This window comes from Glycine soja, chromosome 7 (genome assembly GCF_004193775.1).
Source record: "Glycine soja cultivar W05 chromosome 7, ASM419377v2, whole genome shotgun sequence".
NCBI classification, from domain to species: Eukaryota; Viridiplantae; Streptophyta; class Magnoliopsida; order Fabales; family Fabaceae; genus Glycine; species Glycine soja.
Window position 1 is genome coordinate 16944921 of NC_041008.1, and position 25631 is coordinate 16970551.

Below are 25631 nucleotides of genomic sequence, written 5' to 3' on the forward strand. Positions count from 1 at the left end.
CATTAAAAAAAAATATATGTTCAATGAGCAAACATTTGTATAAAGCCAGTAAATGTTGAATAAGGTTTTTGTCTAAAAGTCTAATTAACTACAAATTAAAATATCTAAAAGTTGAGAAGTAAAACAGTCAAGTAACAAGTGTTGGGTTATTCTACTGAACTTACTTTGATGTTGCTAAATATTTTTCTCTATTTAACGTTGTCTTAGTGTTCTTATGCTGAAAATAAATTACCCAAACCAAGATCCTTCAAGTGAATGGACCTAACTCTATCTAAACTTCGTCCTTGATCCCTGAATAAACTTAGTCTAAACAAGTCGCATTAATATTACAGCATAATAGAAACTAAATCACTGCACTCCATCCCCAGACATACAGTTCTCTAGCCTGCTCTATCAAGTTGTAAGGCTTTAAAGCATTTCCCAGTACTAAAAATCCTAACTATGCATACAAATGAATGATCAATCCACAAGCATACAGAAATAAGCATAGATAGAAGCAATGAACACATAAAAACAACTTTAAATAGATAGTAAGAGAATATTACATCAAAGGTTCAGCAGAACTCCTCAATAAGAGATTTAGCCTTCCATTACAAGTTAGCAACTTTCAACACAAAGGATAGATTTTGAAGAAAGACTAAGGTTACAAATTGTTGAGGATGTCTCCTCCAACCTCTAGAACCCTAAAATCACTCCTCTAACCTAAACTATCTTGGAGGCTAAGGCTCTGTCTTTCTAGCTTCTTCTCTTGCTCTGTTTTTTGACTCCTCTTCTTTTTTACGCCAACTTCAGTGTTTTAAAGGCTCCTTGATGTTTTAGATTCTGAAGGCTCGCTAAGCACGAGTTAGTGAAATCTGGCTTAGCGAGCTGGGCGCGCTGAGTGCGAGAAGGGACAAACGACTCACTGGGTGAGCTGGCGACGCGTTGAGCTCGGGCATCTGTGACTGATCCTCTTCTAGGGTTTCCAAATGCGCTTAGCAAGCTGTGTGCCTTACTTAGTGGATGTCACTCGCTAAGCGCATATGTCTCCCTTAGCGAGACACCAGCTTCTAGACCTTCTCTTCTTTTAGCTTGAAACTGAAGTTGATTCACATTAATTCACAAAATTGGGAGTATCTACTAAGTAAATTCAAACTAAACATGAAAATATGTACAATTCCTACAAAAAGAACCATAAATTGGGGGAAAGATGCTAATTTTATGAAACTATTCAATACAAAAGTTAGTCGTAAATAACGACAAACAGTTGCTGCTTCTAAAGCATATCCCCATAAGTTTAATGGAAGATCGATGAACCCCATCATGGACTAATCATATCTAGTAAGGTTCCATTTCTTCTTTCAGATACACTATTGTGTTGTGGTGTTCCCGGAGGTGTCCACCGAGAGAGAATCCCATTCTCCTTTAGATATTCAATAAAGTTATCATTAAGATATTCTCCTCCTCTATCAAATCTAAGCATTTTGATACTCTTACCAGTTTGCTTTTCAACTTCACTATGAAATCTTTTAAACATTTCAAATGATTCAGGTTTATGTTTCATAAGATACAAAAATCCATATCTAGACATATCGTCAGTGAAGGTGATAAAATAAGAATATCCTCCTTTTGCTTGAATCTTCATGGGCCCTCAAACATTTGTATGAATTAGTCCCAATAACTCAGAAGCTCTTTCTCCACTTCCAATAAATGGAGATTTAGTCATTTTTCCTTTGAGACAAGATTCACAAATTTCATATGATTCATAATCATAATTATCAAGGTAACCTTCCTTGTGCAACTTGTTAATTCTTTTCTCGCCAATGTGACCTAGCCTACAATGCCAAAGATAAGTTTTATTTACTTGATTATCTCTTTTTCTTTTGAAACTAGAAGAAACATGCATAATCAATTTATGATTCACATCGAGTAAGACATAAATGCCGCATTGGAGATAACCATTCACATATAAATCATCATCATGATAAATTGAGCAAATGTTATTATTAAAGATAATGTGAAAACCTCACTTGTACAACATGGAAATTGAAATAATGTTTGAAATAAATTTCAGAACATAATAACAATATTCCAATACTAGTACTTTGCCAATAGACATTATTAAAGAAACTGATCTTAAAGCTAAGGCGACAACATTTGCTCCATTCCCTACTTGTAGATTTATTTCTCCTTTCTTCAACCATCTAGTTATTTGTAGTCCCTGCAACGTATTGCAAATATTAAAACTACTTCCTATATCTAATACCCACATTGAAGAATCAGTGACAGTTAAAGAAATCATGAAAACATTTTTCATTAAAGTCTTACCTTGTTTCTTGTTTTTCAAAGAATCAAGATACTTATTGCAATTTCTCTTCCAGTGACCTTTCCCCATACAGAAGAAACATTCAGCATCAGTTGGTCAATCTTGTTCCTTTTGTTCTTGGGTTTGGTTATACCACCCTTAGGTCCAAGATGCTTCCTTTTTGGTACTTTGCCTTTCTTCTTGGAGCTCTTGCCAACTACCATGACAGTTCCTTTCTTCTTCTCAGAAGCAATTTGATTCACATAATCAATTAGCAGATTAAGCATCTCATACAAGTCACAACTCATCTTATTCATGTTAAAATTCACAATAAATTATGAAAATGAATCAGAAAGTGATTGCAAAATCAAATCTTGAGAAAGCTCTTTCCCAAGAGTGCACCCCAACTTCTCAAGTTGTTCTATGAGATCAATCATCTTAAGAACATGAGGTCTAACTTTTTCATTTGCAACAAGTGAGGATCTAATCAGGGCCTTAGATAACTGAAATCTAGCCGTCTTGCTTTGACCACCGTACATCTTCTTAAGATGTTCGATGATCTCATATGGGTCCATGTCTTGGTGTTGCCTCTGGAGTTCTGAACTCATTGATGCCAAGATAATGCACTTAGTAGTAAGGCACTCATCTAGGTACTTTTGAAAAACCTTGGTTGCTTCAGCATCACTCAGATCAAGTGCTTCCATGGGAGGCTTATCAATAGTGTCAATAAGCTTCTCATGCATGAGAACAATTCTCAAGTTGTGGTACCAATCATCATAATTGGCTCCGACTAGTTTTTCAGATTCAAGAATACCACGAAGCGATAAGCGATAGAGAAGATATACTGTTGATTAAGCACACAACAAAATATAATTATGTCAGAGCATAATTTTTCAAACCTTTTAAAAAATATAAAAATATTAATGATATTTCTAATAATAATATTGAAATGTAAGAAATACTTATTTCTTTTAAGTGGATCATATAAAGCCTCTTAAAAATTATGAGTGAGCCACTTGGTTATCAAGTTGTTTCTCATACACATTATAAGACAATGTATCATATACATTTTCAAATCAAAATAAAAAATACCATATCACATATATTCCTGGTTGTCAAGCCAATCCTATTGATATTAATAAATTAATTTTAATACTTCCCTAGGTTGTCTAGGGGGTGAGTATATAATTAATTTCAAAAACATCCATCTTATGTGAGAAAAGAAATAATTATTAATTATAAGTCTCATGTTCGTCAAGTCATTCCTTATTATTAATCATTAAAAGAAATTACATCATATGTCTTAATTTATCTTTTTTTTTCTATAAGTCCCTTAGTAATCAGGTCGTTCCTTATGATTAAACAATTTAATATGAAAGATAAATCAGATGACAAACATATTTATTATTTAGATATATAACAATTATATAATTATGCACATAGCATATAAAAAAAAATCTCTCAAATAATTGAACGAGATACAATGCTTGAAGCGCATACCTCTTTGATATCACATATCCTAATGCATCATCTTTCCATTAAATTAATATCCATTAATTTGAAAATAAAATAATTAATAACAAATTGCTCAAAATTGAAGAAAAGGTTTAATCTTTTAAAAGGAATCCAAATAAAATAAAAAATCTTTATTCTCCTTTATATAAAAATACCAACGTATATGATATGAAACACCTCCAACAAATCAAACACCATATTAACAACCAATTGCAAACATTCCACCGATTCAAAACAACATCCACGTAACAAGATTACAAATTGCACAAAAAAATTAATTTGGTTTGGCAATGTAATCATGCAATCATAATAGGAAACATTACGTGTAAGTAAATAAAAATTCAAATTTTTCAAATTTTGTTAAATATAATTTAAATACAAAAGACCTATTGTTCTAATACCAATTATTAGAAAAAAAATGGTGTTCAAAAACACATATTACTGAATAAAAGGATCTATTTTGTATTTAAATTATATTATAAATAGATGACATATTTAAAAATATACATGTTGATGAGCTCTTGAAGCATAAAATTTTTTCAATAGTGTGAAGACTCTACGTACATCCACACCGAGACTGACCTCTATTCGTCAACAACTTTGACAAGTGGAAAAATAAGAATAGAGAAGTGATATTAGGATTATTTCAACGTGCAGCCCAAGGCTTTATTTATAGCACACTAAGGATATCAAATTTCTGATCAAATAAAAAATCATTATTGATAGTATCCTTTTTTTAAGCTATATTATTTTTTGTTACCTTTTATTGCAAACCATTTAGCAATTAAAATTGAAATAATAATTGACCAAGTCAAACTTGTATCTAGCAGCCTTTTCAACCCAAATTTCAAATACAAAATCATACATGTTTGTTTCTTTTCTTTCACCAAATCTTTCATATTATTTATATTTTCAGTGCTAGCAAAAATATAATAATATTTCACCTTTTTTGAAATCAATTAATCATTTGATCATATTAAATTCTTAATTTAATTAATCATCAAATATTAAAATAATTTCTTTAGCAGAGATTAGAACACTCGTTTGTGTGTGATCCCGTAGGTTCAATACTAAGCCGATAATATATTAATCAAATTAATATACTAATCAAGGTAGGGGTCTAGCAACACTCCTTAACATCCGGATAACATGAAGTAACATTTTACTTTCAAGAACCATTAGAAGAGTAGTGTAATAATTTCTTCCATCTTTACAGCTCTGTGTTAACTCTAGAGTATGATATTACTGTCAAACCCTTTTAAGTTAACTCATAATGACTTAAGAAATTCATTTCTTCTTTCATTTAATTTTCCTGGCCAGGATATAATTTTATTCATAGAGCTCAAACTCATTACCAAGAGTTGATGAATTCCTTCTTGATTAATCATTAATTATACAAGTATTTAATCATATCCAATATCCATTCAACAAGTGCTCTAAAGCATTAGGTGTCCGGAATCAAAATACAACAAATAACTTGTTAATTACTATGACAATCTCAGGTCAAAGAAAGCTATTATATCTCTTCTTGAGAATTTTCTATTGACAGTTTATGGTAAATTTTAACCATTAGAAAATTTCAATTGAGTCAATTCAATGATTACATCAACATGTGACTCATCTATGTATGCAAATTAATAAATGAGATCTATTAATATTTATCTAATAAACACTATCACATATATATTAATCTATCTGAATTATTGATATCCTATTTACAATAATCCTATGATCAAGAACAATTTAGATTAAAATTAGAACAAACTTGTTTCTCATTATCATAATCTCTATTATAATAACAAGTCTTTAATTTTAATCAAGGACATTATTAAATGAACCATTCAATCAAATAGTGAAATATGACAATGAAAATAAAATAATACTTTATTAAAATTAGAATTGATTATATGATGACTTGGATCGTGGGCATACAAATTTATTCCCAACATTTGATTCAAAGTTAATTAGGACATAGAATTCAAGTGTATTGTTTCCAGAATGGCACAGTAATCCTCTTGGATGCATGGCTCGATGATTGAATTATTAATTTAAATTTCCAGGTGCAGAGATATCCATGAATTGTAGGAGGCAGCAGCTGCATAGCAAAATAGATAAATATTTTTCGTTTGTTTTACAAGGATGGCTAACTCATGGTTATGGCCTATCATTCAGAGTTGGGTTCATAACAGTATACACCACAAGCTGTGTAATATTAATTATTTATGTTTCAGATTTGTATTATTGGGTGGGAAAGTCAAGTTCATGAAAGTGAAGAATAGTTTTAATAAAATTGTACTATGAGTGGACAAAAGTTTATTAGATATCATTTTGATCATGGTTAATTCAAGTTGATCACATTGTAACTAGAATTAGCTTAGTTAGTTTAATTAGTTACAAGTTAGTTACTCTTGTAACCAACTATATAAAATGTAATACTCAACATTTTTGTAAGCTAATTCTCATTCTTTGTAATCAAATTTTCTTCCATTTTCTTTTTTCTTTAGCTTCCTCTACAAGTTTTCTTTCCATCCATGGTAGAGATGGATTCTGTTATGGTATCAGAGCTCTTCTCTTGAAGAGTTCTGTTGTGCAACTCCTTATCCTTTTGTTATTCTATATATGTTCGCTTTCTTCCTCTTGTTATCTTTCATTTTGAGTAACGATTAGCAAGATCAGTCATTAAACATTCATAGTCCATATTATCTTCATCCAGGAGAAAATCCTACAACAGCGCTGGTTTCTCCAGTTCTCAATTCTTCGAACTATAGTTCATGGAGTCGATCGATGCTAACAACATTGAGTGCGAAAAACAAAGTTGAATTTGTTGATGGTTCAATTCAAGGATATGCATCAAATCATCCTTTTCACGCAGTTTGGAAAAGATGTAATAATATGGTGGTTTCTTGGATAGTCCATTCAGTTTCACCTTCGATCAGACAAAGCATTCTTTGGATGGATGATGCACGAGACATATGGAAAGATCTAAAGTCTAGATATTCACAAGGTGATTTGTTAAGAATCTCATAATTGAAGCAGGACATGGTTTCTATAAGACAAGGTGATAAAACAATATCAGATTATTTTAGAAGATTGCATATTATTTGGGATGAATTAGAGAGTTATCGGCCTGATCATTTTTGTACATGCAGTCCAAAGTGCACATGTGATGCTCTTGTTAGTGTTATGGAAAGAAAGAAGTAAGATCGAGTTATGCAATTCCTTAGAGGATTGAATGATCAGTTTAGCAATGTTAGATCTAGTGTATTGATGATGGATCCTTTACCTGGTATAGCTAAAGTCTTTTCTTATGCAGTTCAACAAGAAAGACAAATTAATAGCAATGATATGATAGGAAATAGTAGCTTGATCAATGCAGCAAGTACATCTTCATCGAATTCAGGACTTTCATGTACTTACTGTGGCAAAGACAATCATACAGTTGATAAATGTTTCAAGAAGAATGGTTTCCCTCAAAATATGATTCCAAAGGAGGAAAAAGTAACCAGAGTGGCTTTGGCAGAGGAAATTCCAGTGGGAAAGGAAGCAAGCTTTGTACATATTATGGTTTCATTAACCACACAGTTGATGAATGTTACAAGAAGCATGGTTATCCTCCTAGACATAAATACTATAAGTCTCAAAGCTCAAATATAAATAATATGAATGTGTTGAAAGAAGAGGAAGATGCTTCTGTTTCAGAACAAAATTAATAACTGCGAAATTTGAGTTAATTTTATAGTCAATTTTGGCTAAGAATGATTGTAATTTCTTTACTTTAATGTTGTTTTTAATGAAATAATAAAGAAAATAACATCTTTGCAGTTTTTGATGAGCAGAATTTAAAAGAATACGATTTCAAGTGCTTTGGAGGAAAATTGATGCAAAAATTGGAAGAAAAAACCTTGAAGAAAAATTGAAAGAATTTGACAGCTCGCTTAGCGCCCAATCCAGGCTTATCGTGTACCCTCACTAAGTGGGCCAACTCACGCTTAGCGCGAAGAAGCCAAAAGGCGCGCTTAGAGTGAAAGCCCACGCTAAGTGCGAAGTTAGCGTGAAAAGTAAGCTACATTAGTCGTATAAAAGGAGTAGGAAGCAGAAGGGAAAGACTCAACCTACACACCAAGACAACACCACCCCGGAGACTCAGAGCTCTCTAATGAATACATCTTAAGTCTGAGTATCTCTAATAGGGGAAACCCTCTGTTTATGTCCATTATCCCCTTCTCCTCCTTTATCCATCCCTCTTCTTCTATCCACATCAATCCCCTAAAGTGTAAAAGTCTCTTGTAGCAATGAGTGGCTAAACCCCCTTAGTTAGGACGTAGCAGGCCTAAAAAGCCAAAAGATGCATTGTATGCTTCATATCTATCAATGCAAACAGGTGTTTTATTTCCTATTATCCTTTCTTATTTTAATTTTATGCATCATTCATCCTTGCATCATCTTTAGCGGTTAGGTGCTAGAAAGAGGGTAATCTTTGATATAAATACAAGGAAGGTCTTATATGCATCAATTTTAGGGATTAGTCGCTAGAAAAAAGGTAATTTCTAATAGAACTCAAAGGAAGGGGTATCTTAATAAAATCATTGCTAGACAGTGTTTGCATTATGCCCATGCATCAAACCAAACATTTAGAATTAGAACTTCATGCATTTTATCTATTGAGTCTTTGCAAAGACATTTGGGAGATAGATAGGTAAAATTCATATGCTTGTAATCGTGAGTAGGAAAAATTCACCAAATTGATAGAGAAAAATATAAAATCATACACCTTAGGCAAATAAGACATGCTAAGTCCCAATATTATTACATTCTGTATTCATCTTTTTTTATCGTTATCTTTATCTCTTACTTATCTATTTTATCTTCTACTTTTTATCTTTATCATCTTTTAATTTAAATCTTTTATCTTTTCTATCTTCTTTTTTATCTTTAAAACTCTTATCTTTTCTTTTAAATATTTATCTTATCTCCTATCTTTCTTTATCTTTTGTTTCAAATTCCTTATCTCTTGCTTGTAAATTGGGTTTGCATTAATCTAAGTGCAAACAAAGTTCTTGTGGATTCGACACTTGAACTTCTGAGTACTTTACTACTTGTGACAAATTGGTGAACTTGCCAATGAGTTAACAAAAATCAAGATGAGCAAAGTACTATAATAAAGTTGACTTCTCAACAATATAAGGCTCTAATGGCCCTGCTGTAGCAATAGAGCTCGAGTCACAACAATTCACATGTGAATCAAATTAGTACAATCATTGGTTCCAGCAATGCACACAGAGGTAATGTCTTATCCATTACTTGTAGTGTAAGCAAGACAGGTCCAGATGAATGGATACTCAATTCAGAAGCCACTGATCATGTCATAACTTTTCCTTACTTATTTTCTTCTTGTAAGAAGATAAATCCCATAATTTTAAGCTTCCCATTGGCCACACAGTCATTGCAACTCATGTAGGCACAGTGCAATTTTCTCAGTTTCTATACTTAGAGGATGTTGTATATATACCTAGCTTTCAGGTCAATTTGATCTCCATATCTAAGCTTCTTTCTTCATTGACTTGCAAGCTAATTTTCATGAATGATAAATGTTTTATCCAAGATATGCAGAACCTGAAGAGGATTGGTACAATTGATATGGTGGAAGGTCTTTATAGGTTGAAGATGCTTCCTCTTAACCCTTTCAAGGAGTATGCTCTAAGTTCTATCATAGCTTATGTTCTTGTTGTTTCTGCTAGTGTTTCAACTTTTTCATGTAATAAAATGCCTATAGACTTGTGCCACTTTAGGCTTGGCCATCCATCTTCAGAAAGGATGTTATTTTTAAAACAATTTTACCCTCTTCTCACAACTAATAAACAGTTTGTATGTCATACTTGTCATCATTCAAAACAAAAAAAATGGTATTTTCCTTCTAGTGTATCTCATTCTACATGTGCTTTTGCCTTAATACATGTTGATATTTGGGGTCCTTGTAGTGTAAGATCTTTAAATGGTTACAAATATTTTCTCACTATAGTAGATGATCATTTGAGATTTGTTTGGATTTTTCTTATGCACCCAAAGGCTGAAACACAAACACACTTAAAGAATTTTTTTTGCCATGGTTAAGAGGCAGTTCGATACAAAGTGAAAATGATTAGATAAGATAATGGATTAGAATTCATTCCAAGACAATTCTATGATGAAACTGGAATTATACACCAAATGAGGTACTCTATGAAACCCTCAACGAAATGGAATTGTAGAAAGAAAGCATCAACACTTGTTTAATGTTACTAGATCCTTGTTGTTTCAATCTAATTTACCTTCTATTTTTTGGTCTTATGCTTTAATTCACTTTGTTGTTCTTATTAATTGCATACCTACTCCTTTTCTTGGTAACAAAACACCCTATGAGGTACTCTATGAAACCCTCTATGATATTACTTCTTTAAGAGTGTTTGGTTGTCTATGCTTCACTAGTACTATAGCTGCCAATGAAAAAAAGTTGGATCCAAGAGTTGTTACTTCTTCTTTTTTCTGGGATTTAAGCCAAACACAAAAGGATATGTCACTCTTGACCTTAAGACTAGAGCCATTTCTATCTCTAGAAATGTCATTTTTTATGAAGATTGTTTTCCTTTCACTGTCCAAAATAAACTTGATCCCGTTGCAGTCTTACTTGTGTCACCTTATTCCCTTAATATTGATCGGTTTAGTGACTTTCCCTCGGAATCACCAACTAATAATCATATTACTAAACTTGCTACCACTATTTCTGATCTTGATACTTTACAAATAGACACTCAGACACTTAGAAGGTCATTGAGACAGATACAAAGGCCAAAAGGGTATAAAAACTTTCACATCACATATCCATCATCAATTGTTGCCAATCTCTCTACAAATATTACTCTTCATTCTCTCAGTTATGTCCTTCCTTATAACAAACTATATACTTCCTATCAACAGGTCATCTTGTCTATTACACAACAAGTTGAACCTCAATCATACAATGTGGCCTCTAAAGATCCTAACTGGATTGAAGCTATGAATGCAAAGATTAAAGCATTAGAGGTTAATAGTACTTGGATTCTTACTGATCTTTCATAACATAAGACTGCCATTAGATGTAAATGGGTCTACAAAATTAAGCATAAGTCTGATGGTTCCATAGAAAGATATAAAGCAAGGCTAGTAGCTAGAGGCTACACTCAAATAGAGGGCCAGGACTATTTGGATACTTATTCTTCAGTTGCCAAGTTGACTATTGTCAAGCTTTTATTAGCTCTAGCCGTTGTAAATCAATGGTATTTGAAACAACTAGATGTAAATAATGCCTTTCTACACTGTGATTTGAATGAAGAAGTGTATATGGTTCTTCCTTCTGGTATACAGTTAGATAAGCCAAGATAGGTTTGTAAACTTAAAAGATCTTTATATGGTCTGAAGCAAGCAAGTAGGCAATGGTATGCCTGATTGTCTTTCTTTTTAATCTCACATGGGTACAATCAGTGTACATCTGATTGTTCTTTATTTCTCAAGCATGAATCTAAGTCCATTACTGCTCTACTGGTTTATGTTTATGACATTGTTTTTTCTGGTAATGATTTGATTGAAATCTAGAATATCACACAATTGTTAGACAGTGCTTTCAAAATAAAGGATCTAGGTGATTTGAAGTTTTTTCTAGGCTTTGAAGTAGCTAGAACTCATATTGGCATCAATCTCTATCATAGGAAATATGCTCTAGACATCCTCAATGACACTAGCTTGCTTGGTTATAAACCAGTGTCTACTCCCTCTGATTATACAATTAGGCTCCATCAGCTTTTGGGTTCTTTTCTTTCAGTTGAGGATGCTTCATCTTACAGGAGATTGATTGGAAAATTGATTTATCTAACTAACACAAGACCAGATATCACTTGTGTTGTGCAACATTTAAGTCAGTTTGTTGCTAACCCTACCTCAGCTCATCAACAAGTTGCTTTTAGGATTCTTTGATATATCAAAGGGTCTCCAAGTGCAGGGATTTTTCTTTCTGCAGATAATAACATTTATCTGAAAGGTTTTAGTGATTCAAATTGAGCTGACTATATTGATACAAGAATATTTATTACGAGTTATGCAATATATCTTGGTAATTCTTTTATTTCTTGAAAATCTAAGAAACAAGCTACCGCATCTATAAGCTCCTTAAAAGTTGAGTATAAAGCATTAGCTAGTGCCATTAGTGAGCTACGATGACTTACTTTCCTACTTCAAGAGTTCAAAATAGGTTTCCATCAACCTATTGTTTTGTATTGTGATAATCAATCTGCATGAGAGAACAAAACACACTGAGATTGATTGTCATCTAATTCGGGAGAAGATGCATAAAGGAATTGTGAAATTATTGTATGTTACCTCTGCTAATCAGCTTGCAGACATATATACTAAGGCTTTGTTGCCTGGTGCTTTTCAATTTTTTTATTCCAAGCTAGGAATGTCCAATATTCATTCCTAACTTGAGGGAGATATTAGCATAAATATCATTTTGATCATGTTTAATTCAGGTTGATCACATTATAACTAAATTAGCTTAGTTAATTTAGTTGGTTACTCTTATAACCAACTGTAATACTCAACACTTGTGTAAGCTAATTCTCATTCTATACTAATCAAATTTTCCTCCATTTTCTTTTCTCTTTAGCTTCTAAGTTTTATTTCCATCCATGGCAGAGATGAATTTTGTGATAGATGTTTTTATTGTATTGGGAGTGGACATAAGTCTATGAGTGTTATGATGTTTTCCCTCTGTTTGAGTGGGACGGTTTGTTCAATCACTTTGTAAATCGTATATATATTGTTAATCACCAAATTAAACTTTGCAAGTTTCATTATTTGGTTGCAATAATAGTTTTTCTTTATAAATAAAAAAACTTTTTAGAAGCTTTTCAATCTAATAATTTTTCTAAAAGCACTTACATATTTAATAGTTAAGTATTCTCACCTTAGAAAAACTTCAATAATAAAAATCTGCAATTGAAAAACTTCGTCTAAGTTAAAATTAATCTAAATTAAGTCTGAGTATTGTGAGATAAATAAAGGCTCCAGTACAAATACATACCTGCGTGTGTATGTGGGTAAAATTAATAAATAACGTTAAAGTGTATGTGGTGATTAAAATTAAATAGAGTTCTAAATTTAATTTAATTTTCAATTTATTTTTTAGATCATCCATATTATCATAGAAAGTTGTGTATTATAAATTATTCACATGTGATTGGTTCTAGTAGAACTGAAGTTAAATTCTTTAAAAAAGTTGAATTTTTTTAAGCAAAGTCTTGGGTACAAATTTTGTGGATGAGGAAAATCCTAATAAAAATTATTATTCAAGTTTTTTGATAAAAATTAATGATCGATAAATAATTTATATCAATAATACAATAATCCAAAAAGGCAAGAACTACTATAAATTAATAAAGTTATTTGTATCAGATTTATTTAAAATATTTTATCTTACATAATTGGTTGAATGAAAATACTTTATGGGTCGTTTATAGGCATCATGGATTGATGGCTTGATTTGAGGACACATCAACAATTTTGTTTTGGGAGTTGTTATTGGCTCGGCTTCTATTGCTATTGGCTCCTCTCAAGGGATTGATACTTTTTTTTTTTTTTTTCAAAATGTCCTTTACAATTCCGTTGAATAAAATATATAAAAAAATTATGATTCTGTTGTGTATTTATTTTTTCTTCTCCCTTGCCACACAAAATAATAATGATTTTATTGTATAGTTCTATACAAGGAATCACAATTTTAATCATCTATCACCCTAAACATAACAACACAATCATGATTTGATTGTTGAGTTGGTTGTGTTGTTATATTTTTGCATAACACAATGAAATTATGATGAGCACCTTCATGGGGAGAGGATCACGTCCAATAATATACGATGTTTGCTTCGTACGAGTCATCTGGAAAAAATACAAAAAAAGATTTCTAATCCTTCATAATAAACAATTACATTTATTTTAGAAAATAAAAAACATTACATTTTGCTATAAAAAGATAATAAGTATAAAAATAACATAATAGAATCGTAATGCCGTTGTATTATTTTTCTAGATAAGATGATTCTATTGTGTGTTCCAAAATAAAAAATAAAAAATATATATATATATAACAGAATCACAATCTTGTTGTGTCATAACACATGACAGAATAATTATTATGTTACTTATTTTTTTTAAAAATGCAACGCCAATTCTATTGAATACAAAATGCTAAGAAAAAAAATGCCAGATTAGAGGGGATGTGCAGAAGGGGAGAAGGGAAGGACTGAAAAGGAGAAAGGATGGGTTCGATTGGGTCAAAAAGGGAAGGAAAATTTTGGGTTGGACGAGGATAAGAAGGAAGATACAAGGAATGAGGAATTTGAAATGGAGGAAAGAATGACTTCTTAGGCCGGATTAATTAATAACCCATATGAATGTGCACTTTAACTCTTCATCGTAAAGACTTGCTTTTGAATTTTTTATTTTTATTAATTATTAATTAACCCACTGGGTTAACAACTTCACATGGTTATGAAACTTGTTGCTTCAAATAAATTGCATGTATTTGTTTGAACTAAGCCCCTTGTTTGGTCATTGTTACATATGAAATTATCCACGAGTCTTCACCTAAACAACTAAGCTTTTGAAAAAATAAGTGGGTTTATGACATGGGTTTAGAGCTTTAACAAATCTGATTTTTTTTAATAGGTATTTCTATGACTGTAATTGTAACCATGTCATCAAATTTAATATTTTGAGTTGAAAGGCATCCATCAATAGGAATTTAAAAGGTCAATAAAGATGTGTTAAAAATTAACCTATTAAATCCAATCAAAATCGTATTCTATTGTATTAGATCAAATTGTTTTTTTAAAAGTTGTCCAAACCGAAGCAAACCACGAGCTCTTTTGAATTTTAGATCAGATGATTTTTTTTACTCAAAAGTGATTTGTGAAAACCCTAATATCAATAGAAGTGATAGTGGTAGGTATAACAACAGACGACAACAATCATAATGATGACCGTGACAATAACTAGAACAATAATAACAATAATGGTGACAATAATCATAATGATGACAATACTTTTAATTAGAGACATGAAAAAAATATAATTATTAGATGAATAAAAAAATGATATGTATTTTGACTTTTGACTATTTTGTATTTTTGACAAAAAAGTCATCAAATTATTTATAAATAACAAAATTATGTTTTGTATTAATCTAAATTGATTTGTTTTTTTTTTCAAATCAAATAGATCCTTTAAGCATTATAATATTTTACATATTAATATGTAGTAATAGGTGACACACAATGTTGTTATTATTATTTTTTAAAGGAAGGGGCGGCCCCAAACCCAAGATCAATTAAAATGTACAAGCCAATATGTTTAGTCTATAAACACATATATTTTCATAAGAAACAATCATATATAAATTAGATAAAATTATTATAAATTAATAAAATAAATCTTTAAGTATATATAAAACACAACTACATATTCAAAATTTAAATTTAAAATTATTAATTAAACCGGAACAATCCCACACCAAAGTTAATTCAAGTGTTTGGTGATAAACTACAGTAGAATTGCATACACGTATCGTCACCCCTAAGAGGAACAAAAATAAAAGACGGGATCCTAGTCAAAACTACTTAACTTGTTATATAGCCTTTGCAAAAATATGCTTGATACTGAACTGGGGCAACGATCCACTCAAATGCGCGACTTCATCCGCTAAAATAAATTATATACAATTGTCATTGGTCAATGACGTGATAAAAAAAATCCATATATATCTAGTATCTTCACAATGATATGCCTCGTAATTATATGATAACTACAACTTGCACTTTTTAATATGGGGGAATTAGGTATTAGCTTACTTGGGAAGCCGTCCACTCTCTAATATTTTGTATTTATGAGTGGAATTTTTTGTTTATTTATTTATAAACCTATAACTTTTACCCTTCTAAGATTATTTTTTTTTAATTTCGTGAAGCTTTTTTTGGCCTTTGAAAAAAAAAACATGTGATTCAATGATGCCTTTATTGTTAAATGGTGAATGAATATGACCAGGAAAGGTTTATATACCATATAATGTTCTACAATGATATGCTTCGTAAGTAAATGATAATAGAAGAGAATTTAAAACTCCTTTGTCAATAGCCACTAAGAAAAAACAACAACTACCATATGATAACTACAGCTAGCAGGCCTGCAGTATATCATTGACTTTCGCTCATTAAAAAATTGAACGATTTAATTTTTTTATAGCAATATGAATTTTATATATCACTTTGTCAAATTTATATATGGAAATTACTTTGGGTGTATACGTGAAGCTTATTTTGTCTTTTTGGAAAAAGAAAAAGAAAACTTGGGATTCAAGTGACCCTTTTATTACAAAATTGTGTATCAATTACCCTACAGGGCGCAGTGCAAGACGACCAGGAAATTTTGATCTGTACATTTTCGTCAGGTTCTAGATGATGTGTGAAAAACAGATATATTCTTTACACACACAGTCACCTAAAATTAGTTATAGCATCAATTCTCATGCCCATGCATTCACTTCTATTAGAAATCGTTCTTTAAATAAAGATTAATCTAAACTAAGTTTTCCTTTTTGTCGATCTGAAAGATTATCCTTCGCTTCATAGTTTAAAACCAATCAAAACTGTTTCAAATCTCTTGTGGATTTAATTTGGAAATAGTTAATGATGCTTACAGCTAGGTATAACTATTTTTTTTTACAGAACAGCTAGGTATAACTAGTTGCATCAATAAAGGGGAACAAATTTAATAAATTTCATGACAAAGTAAGCAGTGTAGCTTGTACTTACATGGCTGGAAAGAGTGATGTGGGCAGTAAATTAAGGTGTCTCAGCGCGCCAGTGACTCAGTACTCGACACTGATTCTGTTTTAGAAGGGGCATATCTTTTTTCTTGGGGATGTATAGTTGTTATTGACCTGGTTACTTATATTTATTATCTGTCATGCTAATAAATATAAGTAACCAGATTTTGTTTTGTTTGTGTAAATCTTGGTACTGCTGTACCGTTTATATTAATACATATATTGATTTGATTATTAAAAAAAACCAAAATGTCTATAATATAAGTGACGTATATTCAACTTAATTTTTTTTAGGTAAGATCTATTTTAAATCTTATAGTTGAAAAAAATATAATTAAGAAATATTTCTTTAAAGATGGTCAGTGAGATCCTTCGATAAAGATTAATTATTTATAAAAGTAATAAATACTTTATACCAATAATATAATAAAAATGATTTATTTGATTTAATTTAAACTGAGTGCCTATTAGTCATTATTATGAAAGCCCTTAAATGGATGAACTTGCCTTTGTTTTTTTTACAAATGTTGGTGACACTTTTTAACATACTTTTTCATACTTTTTCAATACTCTTTCTAAAAAAAATATAGATCTCATGTTTTATCTAATAAATCTCTGTTTTTATTTTTTAATTTTTAATAAATTTTGATTAAATTAATTTGTAAGTCCTCAAACTATTTAGTAATTTTATTTTGGTCCTTAAATTTTTTTATCCATGAACTTGTATTTATTTATTAATTAAGTCCTCTTAATTAAAAAATAAATACAAGTTCAGGATGCAATTGATAAAATAATAATTTAAATATCTATTTAAAAATAAAAAATAGTAAATGAACCTAATTAAAAAATTGTGAGCATGTGCAGACAAGTATTCTCATCTTTGCATACCAGTGTCTTCAGGTTCTAAACTCAACATACTAGCTTGCATAGGTTAACAATTTTTAATTATGTCCCTAAATTATGATACTTTTTAATTAAAAGTTATTAAATAATTTAAGGGTCTACAAATTAATTTAACCATAATTTTTTAGTATTTGAGTATAGCAATAGGATCATAGGAAAATATTTTCCAAAATTAAAGTGTATATGATCTCTAACGGACTTGACTTTTCTGTTATCTTTTTTTCAACTGTCCCGCCGTGCTGTTCCTTGAAAATCACACAATTTTAAATTGAATCATAAAATTAAATATTAATACAAATAAAGTGGACAGCACAGGAATAATTGGAGAAGGAACAACAGAAAAGTCAATTTCGATCTCTAATAGAAACACAAACCTTTACAACCAAATAGAAAGAATATTCTCTCATGACTCTAGCTTCTCATGCTTCCTCATATAGAAATATCTAAAGTTTTTTTCTAAATAGGTGAAAAAAAGTCTAAACACTACAATTAATTCATGTTCTTTTTTCTTTGACTAACTCTCGACTTTAATTAAGTGACGACTATGTCAATACAAAAAATATTTCATACTTTTTTTTATTCCTATTCTAATTAATTAAATCCAACAAGAATTAATTCAAGAGGTCTTTTAAATATCGTACTTATACTTGTTAAACTTTGTGAATAATTAATTATTTATATTTGATCCCTATCCATTAAGTGAATACTAAATAATTATCTAAGGATACCCGACCTCCAATGAAAAGGAGCATGGTATATAAAATTTCATCTCATAAGGACAACGGGGACTAGTATATGTTGAGACTAGGAATGAATCTACATGTTAACTAATGGGGTAATTTCCCCCAAAAATATTTTTTTTATTTAAATATATTAAATAAATATATTTTTGTGTTATAAAAAAATTAATATTACCCATAAGATAGTGTTTTTAAAAAAGAAGGGTGTAAAAAATTGTAAAACATAAAAGAGAAGATAAGTTATGGCTATAATTTTATCTATTTTATTCTTTTAATGTTTTTATTTTTTCTTATCCCTTTTTAAAAAAGCTTGTTGGAAAAATTTCTCTACACATAATAAAATTACCATGGGATCTTACATGAAGCACGCTGTAAAATTTTTATTTTTTTGGCTCTATATATAAACTAAATAACAATACAAAATTCAAATATTATCATATCCTGTTTTTTTTTTAAAAAAAAACAAATCCCCAAAATAAGTTGAAAAAAATTAATAAAATATTTAAAATCTAGATAAAATCTTAAAGATTTGAAACATAACAAATTCAAAAAAACAAATCTCTTACAATTTTCATCTGTTGCATTTGTTTTGAAGTTTGAATTGTTATCCAACAAAGTTAATATTTTTTTTTTGTTTGAAAAAATATTAGAAATTTTTTGCTCTCACTGATTTTTTTTATCGTCCCGTGATGTCACAAATAATCGCAAACTCATCCCTGTCCTACCGTGTAACCTGCCTACGACTTATGACTATTCTTACGGACACCATTCAACTGGTATAATATTCCAAACTGTTTGATAAAGTCGTAGGTTCACCTACCAAAGAAGAAAAAGTCTCTAATCTAAAAACAAGTCTACCATGCATTCTCGTTTTCCTTTACTCTACCAGTATATATAGCTCCACGCACGACGTGGGCTACTCCCAAAACTTAACTCAAACGTGGATTATCATTATAAAATAAATTAACAAAGTTTAGAATACATTCTTTAACGCGCGAACACATTCTTCAAAGTATGTTTGATAAAACTTTTTGAAAAGTTTATAAAGTAATTTGATGAAAATTTATTTGGTACATGATCTTATTTTAGTAGTTTATAAAAAATAAATTAACTTATAAGTTACTAATTTCTTTCTCAATTTTATTCTCACGGAACTATTTTAATTTATTTTATCTTTTTATTTAATTTAAAAATCAGTTTACCTATTTTAATTTTCTTACAAACCCTAGACAGAAAATTTATTTTCTTAGTTATTAAGAGACTTGAAATTCTCATTTTCTATTATTTTTTTAATGTTAAATACATTTTTATTTTTTATTTTTATTTAAAACATTTGGTCACTAAGCAAAATTTGATAAAAATAAATAAAACTATAACCAAAAAAAATATTTTTTTAAAAAATAATATTATTAATAAAAATTAAATATTTAAAAAATAATTTTAAACAATATAAGTGTATTTTATTTAATTATATTTTAAAAAATTATTTGAAAAAATATATATTAGTTTATTCAAAAACTGCTTGTAAACAATATGAGTAAAATCAATAAATCTTTATTATTTTTTATAATACAAATTATTGCCTTACTTTTAAAGATAAAAATTTATTAAAAATAATTTTAAATATTATAATATTAGAAATATAAATATGTTCTTTTATGTTATTTGACATTCATTAGTTAATTTTTTAATTAATTTTATGAAACACTTTCAATTAAATTAATTATCTGATAAGTTTTTAGTTTTTCAACTTGTAACTTATATCTATCTTATAATCTCAGCTAATTTTTCAAACACTTGCAAGAATTACCTTCGTGGTTTCGGCAATGTGCTAGCTAGTGATGTTGGCAGCATGTTGGTGGAGGCAGTGAAACTATGGCAACTAAGTAGTGGTGGTGGTGCAGTGTAGTAATTGAGTCGTGTTGATGGTTGTAGCATGATGGCAATGGAGGCACGACGCATATGGTGGTTGTGACATTGTAGTGGGAGCCTAATGATGAAGGTAATTGGGCGATCATGGGTAAACAATGGTGTAATAGGGCGGTAGGGGTATCACAATGGAAGCAATATAGATGATAGCAACACGATGTTACTCATATTTAGATTTAACTCAGACGATAAATTGATTTTAACCCATTAATGGCATAATTAATGACTAATCATTTTGAATCACCTTTTAACTTAACATTGATTTCCACTTATTACTAAAAAAAATAAATTTTTAACATCGATTTGTACGAACATTCAACATAAATTTTAAATTGATATTAAAATTACCGTCATTAAAATATCATTTTTAATATCAATTATGAAAATTGATGTTAAAATTCACTATATAATATTGATTTTTCTCAAAATTGATGTGGTATAACAAAAAATAGAAAAAAAAAAGTAATATTGATTTTGTCAAAATCGATGTTATATAATACTTACAACATCATTTTGGAAAAAACCGATATTGTATAGTATTTATAACATCTATTTTTTTTTAAATTGATATTATTTTTGCGACTATACAACATTGGTTTTACAAAAATCAATTTTATTTTTTTATATTTTATCTATTTTGTTAATATTATTCAAATATAAAAATTAAAAACAAAACTAATCCAAATAATATAGTATATTATATTCAAATTATTATTAAATAAAGAAACAGTAAAAGTAATATAACAATAATCTCAATATACGGCCCTAATAAAGCGTAAGATACTCTCCATTTTGAAGGAATGGATACTTGAGAAAGAGAATCTGGATAAAATTTCAGGAAGCACTTCATATTTCATGAAGGTCCAAAGAAAAACAGAATATAATTAAATTTTCTCTTCCTTCATATAAGGGCAATGCCACAGTTGTCCGATACAACAACCCAAAATTAAAACAAATGGAAGGGCTAGATTTTCTCACATGACATTCTTACAATATGAAAAACAGGAAGTTGTACACAGATCCTTCAAAATCTTTAATCACACTAAAACTAGTTCATCCACTAAGTTATACACTATCATCATTAATCATGCATTTTTTATATAAATAGCACGATGGTGTCAAGAACTTTAAACACATCAATTTTATTCACTATCAATGTAAAAGCTTAAACTCCTTATAATTATATGATTGCCCAATTCATAAAACTTGAAGCATTCACTATCAAAGAGTTATATAACATTTGCATTTCTAATAATATTCATTCTAGAAGCATTTTAAACCCAATAATATTCAAATATTCAATAGCATTTTGAACCTGCATAATAAAATTAATTGACAACATAACAAACTGAATAAAACAACACTGGTGCAGGATGCAGAATATCACAAGTTCAACACATACAATTCATGGGAAATATATTTAAATAACCATCATATTTGAAAGCAAGTTCCAGAAGCATGTTCAATGAATGTTACCGATAAAGGCTCTGATGGCTGTAGAGCTCTAGATAAAAAATAAAAAATGCTTCCAAGTTGTAGAGTTTTGATTTGTAGACATAAGGACCGCAAAGGTGTTCTAAAAAGCTCTAACAATTGATAATCAGTAAAAGCATCATAAACACATATGAGATAAAGATGGTAGCATTCACCAGGCTGAACACGACCAGCCCTTACTCTTCTCTAAGAAAATAAACAAAAACTTTCTAAGTGACCAGTGGATGTGAACCTGATTAGGAGTAGATCGCTTGATACAGACTACAAAGATTTGGATGACGCCACTTCCAGTGAAAGAAGATAAGTCAGGGTAGACGTCACTTTCGGTGAAAGAAGATAAGTCAGGATAGACGCCACAAGGATTACCTTGATAAGTCTGAGATTGGTTCAACAAGGAACCCAGAGAGAAGCTCTCACCAAATTTTATCAAATGCCAAAAAAATTTTTTATTGAAAGCAAAAACCAATACTTATAGTGTATCTGAACAAAAAGATAAAAATAGACATGAGTCTTCTAAACAGTTTGAACCAAAATTACAATAAATAAAAATTATAACTAAAAAACATATTTAACTTGGGCCTTCAAATTAGTCTTGATAGTGTCTCTGCCTCTAGGCCTTCATCCTTCTCCACTTGGGCCTTCATCCTTCTCCACTTGGGCCTTTAGCCTGTATTTGACCAGTTTTAGGATTCTCGTCATTCCCTCCTTCTTGGAAAACATTTGCCCTCAAATGTCCAGGATCATCACCGGGTTCAAGTACCGCTTCCTTCCTTTTCTTGTTGGCTTGCTTGGCATAGCTTTCATTCTTCTTTGCAATTTGCACCTTCACTTGGTCATACAATCTTTTCACATACTCAACTTTGGCATGTGCATCCTTACGTTGAGTCTCTTGGAGATTGCTTTTGTAAGTTGGCCTGTTAGGCAATGAAGCTCCGGAAAGGAGATCAACTTGATGTTCTATGCCTCTTGAAGGTGGCAGTTCATGAGGAATCTCCTTAGGAAAGACATTTTTAAATTCCTGCAATAAGGGTTGAACACTAGGAGAAATAGAAATAGTAAACTCATTAGAATTATCAATAGAAATTTTATTGTCTTTGCAATACTGTAGATAGAGTGGTTCATGAGCAGGTAACACTTTCCTCACTTCACTCGCCTCTGCAAAATAATTAAATTTTCTCTCATGTGTATCACTCTCTCTCTTATGTGTATCACTCTTTCCCTCGGGTGTATCACTCTTCTTTTTCATATTCCTCTGTGGTGCCTCACTATTTTCTTTCTCTTGTTCTCTCTTTTCTCTCATTCTGATTTGGTCATCACACACTTCTCTAGAGGATAGAGGTTTAAGAATAAACAAGGAAGATTTGACTATTCGCCTGTAGAGCTCTTCATTGTGACGGTTCAATAAACGTTGCATTTGTGTAGTCATCGCGTCCAGTAATAAGCGCTGAGATCCGTCCAGTTGATGATATACACCACCATTGTCACCAGCTCCTGCCATGATTAAGGAACAAAGAATTTTGCAGTAATTTAAAAAAAGATTCAGGACCTCACCACACTCTACTCTCGTGTTTCTCTCTTTGATGATAGTTCACTCGTGTTTGATGCTCTCAATATAGGCTTTTGTGTAATGTATTCCCTCTTGCCTTTTACCACTCGTGTTCACTCTTAAGTTCCTCGATGGACCAAATTAGATACACAAGGTAATATAAAATAAAAGGAAAGACAATATAACTATCACAGACTGAGTAACAGATTTGATTTGGGATAACAACTTGGACTTGATTTGGATAGCAGATTGAATTTGATTTGAATAAAAGATCATATTTAATTTGGATAATATATTAGATTTGATTTGGATAATAGATTAGATTGGATTTGGATAACAAATTAGATTTAATTTGGATAACAGATATGATAACAAATAAGATAACAGATAGGATAACAGATAAGATAGCAGATATGACAAGTAACATAACTTTTGTTACGGTTGTCTGTTTGAGGCCCACTATATATCAAAACGCTCAGAATTCAGAGGAGAATCCAGATAAGGGGATTTGATACACGATTTTCTGCCAAAAAAAAGCCTCTAACTTCCTCAATTTCGTGTTCAAAGATCAAACACCCACTTTCTTTCTTTCTTTTTTCTTTTTTTTTTTAATTTCTGCAACTTTTTTTTGTTTACTTGAAACAGAACTCAAACATATTTTTTTTTTGACACAAAGTCTGAAAGATACAAGAACAAGAACAAGAACGACACAAACAAGAACGCAACAAGACGCAAATAAGAAAACAAATAACAAAACAAGGACAAAACACGAACCTGGACAATTACAAAGAAAAATAATAGGATAGGATAAAGCCTGTATCAAGAGCCGAAGCTCTGATACCATATAATGTGAACCTGACTAGGAGCAGATCGCTTGATACAGGCTACGAAGATTTGGATGACGCCACTTCTAGTGAAGGAAGATAAGTCAGGGTATACGCTACTTCCGGTGAAGGAAGATAAGTCAAGGTAGACGCCACAAGGATTACCTTGATAAGTCTGAGATTGGTTCAACAAGGAACCCAGAGAGAAGCTCTCACCAAATTTTATCAAATGCCAAAAGTTTTTTTTTTATTGAAAGCAAAAACCAATACTTATAGTGTATCTGAACAAAAAGATAAAAATAGACATGGGCCTTCTAAACAGTTTTGGCCAAAATTACAATAAATAAAAATTATAACTAAAAAACATATTTAACTTGGGCCTTCAGCAACAATTAATAGTCTTGATAGTGTCTCTGCCTCTGTGCCTTCATCCTTCTCCACTTTGGCCTTCGTCCTTCTCCACTTGGGCCTTTAGCCTGTATTTGGTTAGTTTCAGGATTCTCATCACCAGTCCCTTTAACACTACTAAAAAAATTGTTATTTATGACTTACATTCAACAAACGGTTGTTCCAAAACTGTCGTCGTTAAGTGTGCAGTGGCATGTTTGTAAATATCACTAACATTTCAATGACAATTTTCGCGAAACCATAGTTGAATTTGGACAATTTTAAAAATTGAAAATGATCGTTTTTCTCCTCTTGTGTGCTCTCTTCTCTTCCTAATACCTTTTCTCCTCTCATTCATCTATGTGCTTAGCGCGCTATGGTTAAACAAACCGTGTCTGTCCATTCCCCAATAAACCAAAATCAAATAAAAATCTTTCTCCCCACTTGTGCACTCTAATAAAGAGATAAATCATATGTGTGTTTGAAAGAAGATAAGGATGACAGGGAAAATGGTGGTGACCAATAATGGCGGATGCAATACTGTTGGGAAGGGCCGGAGAGGTGTTGACGGCAAAGAGGAGCAAAACCTTGCGGTGATTAAATTGGTGGATCTGGTGGCTCAACACTCATGCTTGCCCATCGTGGTCTGTCGTAGCACGTGCGACGACCTTGACTCTTTATGCTCCTTTCTCTCCGCTCTCCCCTTTTTTTCGTCCTCTACTCTAGTCTCTCTTAAACTCATTTTCTTCCTCATAATTTCCACACTCTATATTATTTTCCTAATTCGCTCTTGTTTCCTCCGTTTCCGTTTTTCGCGTGTCACTATAGTGACTTTGGCGAAGATGAACGTGCATTTATCTTAGAGAAATTCCGACAGGTGACATCACGATGGTACCAGGCGACTAACGGTGGAGCACCAAATGAGGATGAGCGATCTCATATGATAATTGTAACTGACGCTTGCCTTCCTCTCTTTGCTTCTGGAGAATTTCCTTTGAACACTCATCTTCTCATTAACTATGAGTTATCGGCAAAGAAGGTCTTCCTCTTTTCTCTTTTCCTTTTTAAATTTTAATTTTTTGAAGTTGATGTAAACCATGGAGTGTTATGTTTACTT

The 25631-nt window shown here is 30.9% G+C and overlaps 1 protein-coding gene across 1 annotated transcript; it reads right to left on the reverse strand.

The window, feature by feature from the left end:
- Positions 1–2619: 2619 nt before the first annotated feature.
- LOC114420434 lies at positions 2620–24872 on the reverse strand. Its single transcript, XM_028386330.1, has 2 exons — positions 24854–24872; positions 2620–3128 (listed from the first exon to the last, which is right to left on the reverse strand). The coding sequence occupies exons 1-2, from the start codon at positions 24870–24872 to the stop codon at positions 2620–2622; spliced, it is 528 nt and encodes a 175-aa protein (XP_028242131.1).
- Between the last annotated feature and the right edge of the window lie 759 nt (positions 24873–25631).